At 72.5% G+C, this 385-nt stretch overlaps 1 protein-coding gene across 1 annotated transcript in view; it reads left to right on the top strand.

The window, feature by feature from the left end:
• Positions 1-216: 216 nt before the first annotated feature.
• The window catches only part of TMEM231 (transmembrane protein 231), a 12,233-nt gene continuing 12,064 nt past the window's right edge, over positions 217-385 (top strand). Inside the window, exon 1 of the mRNA XM_019505314.1 lies at positions 217-376. Within this exon, the coding sequence (XP_019360859.1) occupies positions 232-376 (145 nt within the window). The 5' untranslated portion in view covers positions 217-231. The remainder of the gene's footprint in view (positions 377-385) is intronic.

Below are 385 nucleotides of genomic sequence, written 5' to 3'. Positions count from 1 at the left end.
GTCCCCGCCCCCCGCGTCTGCTGTGGTGACGTTTACGAGCGGATGGTGCCGGGCTGGGCTGACACTACGGGGCGGGACTCGGGCGTCCTCAGCTTCTGCAGTTGATTCGCTGCTGGACGCGGGCTCGTTATTATTGGCCGCCGCGCACTGGCCCCGCCCAGCCGGAGCCGCGCGAGGATTGGCTCGGTCACGTCCCCGAGCGGCGGCTGCGGTTGCTATGGCGACGCAGCCATGGGCCTTGTGGAGCTGTTCTCGGAGCCCGCGCAGCGCACGCGGTACCGCGCCGGGCTCTGCTCCGCCGCCGCCTTGGGTCTCGCGCTGCTGGGCGCGCTCACCTACGTGCCGCCGCTGCTCGTGGCCTACCGTAGCCACGGTCCGCGGCCGG

Source organism: Gavialis gangeticus, unplaced genomic scaffold, assembly GCF_001723915.1.
Source record: "Gavialis gangeticus isolate Ggan-Ray unplaced genomic scaffold, GavGan_comp1, whole genome shotgun sequence".
Taxonomy (NCBI): domain Eukaryota; kingdom Metazoa; phylum Chordata; order Crocodylia; family Gavialidae; genus Gavialis; species Gavialis gangeticus.
This window is presented reverse-complemented; position numbering and strand designations above follow the sequence as displayed.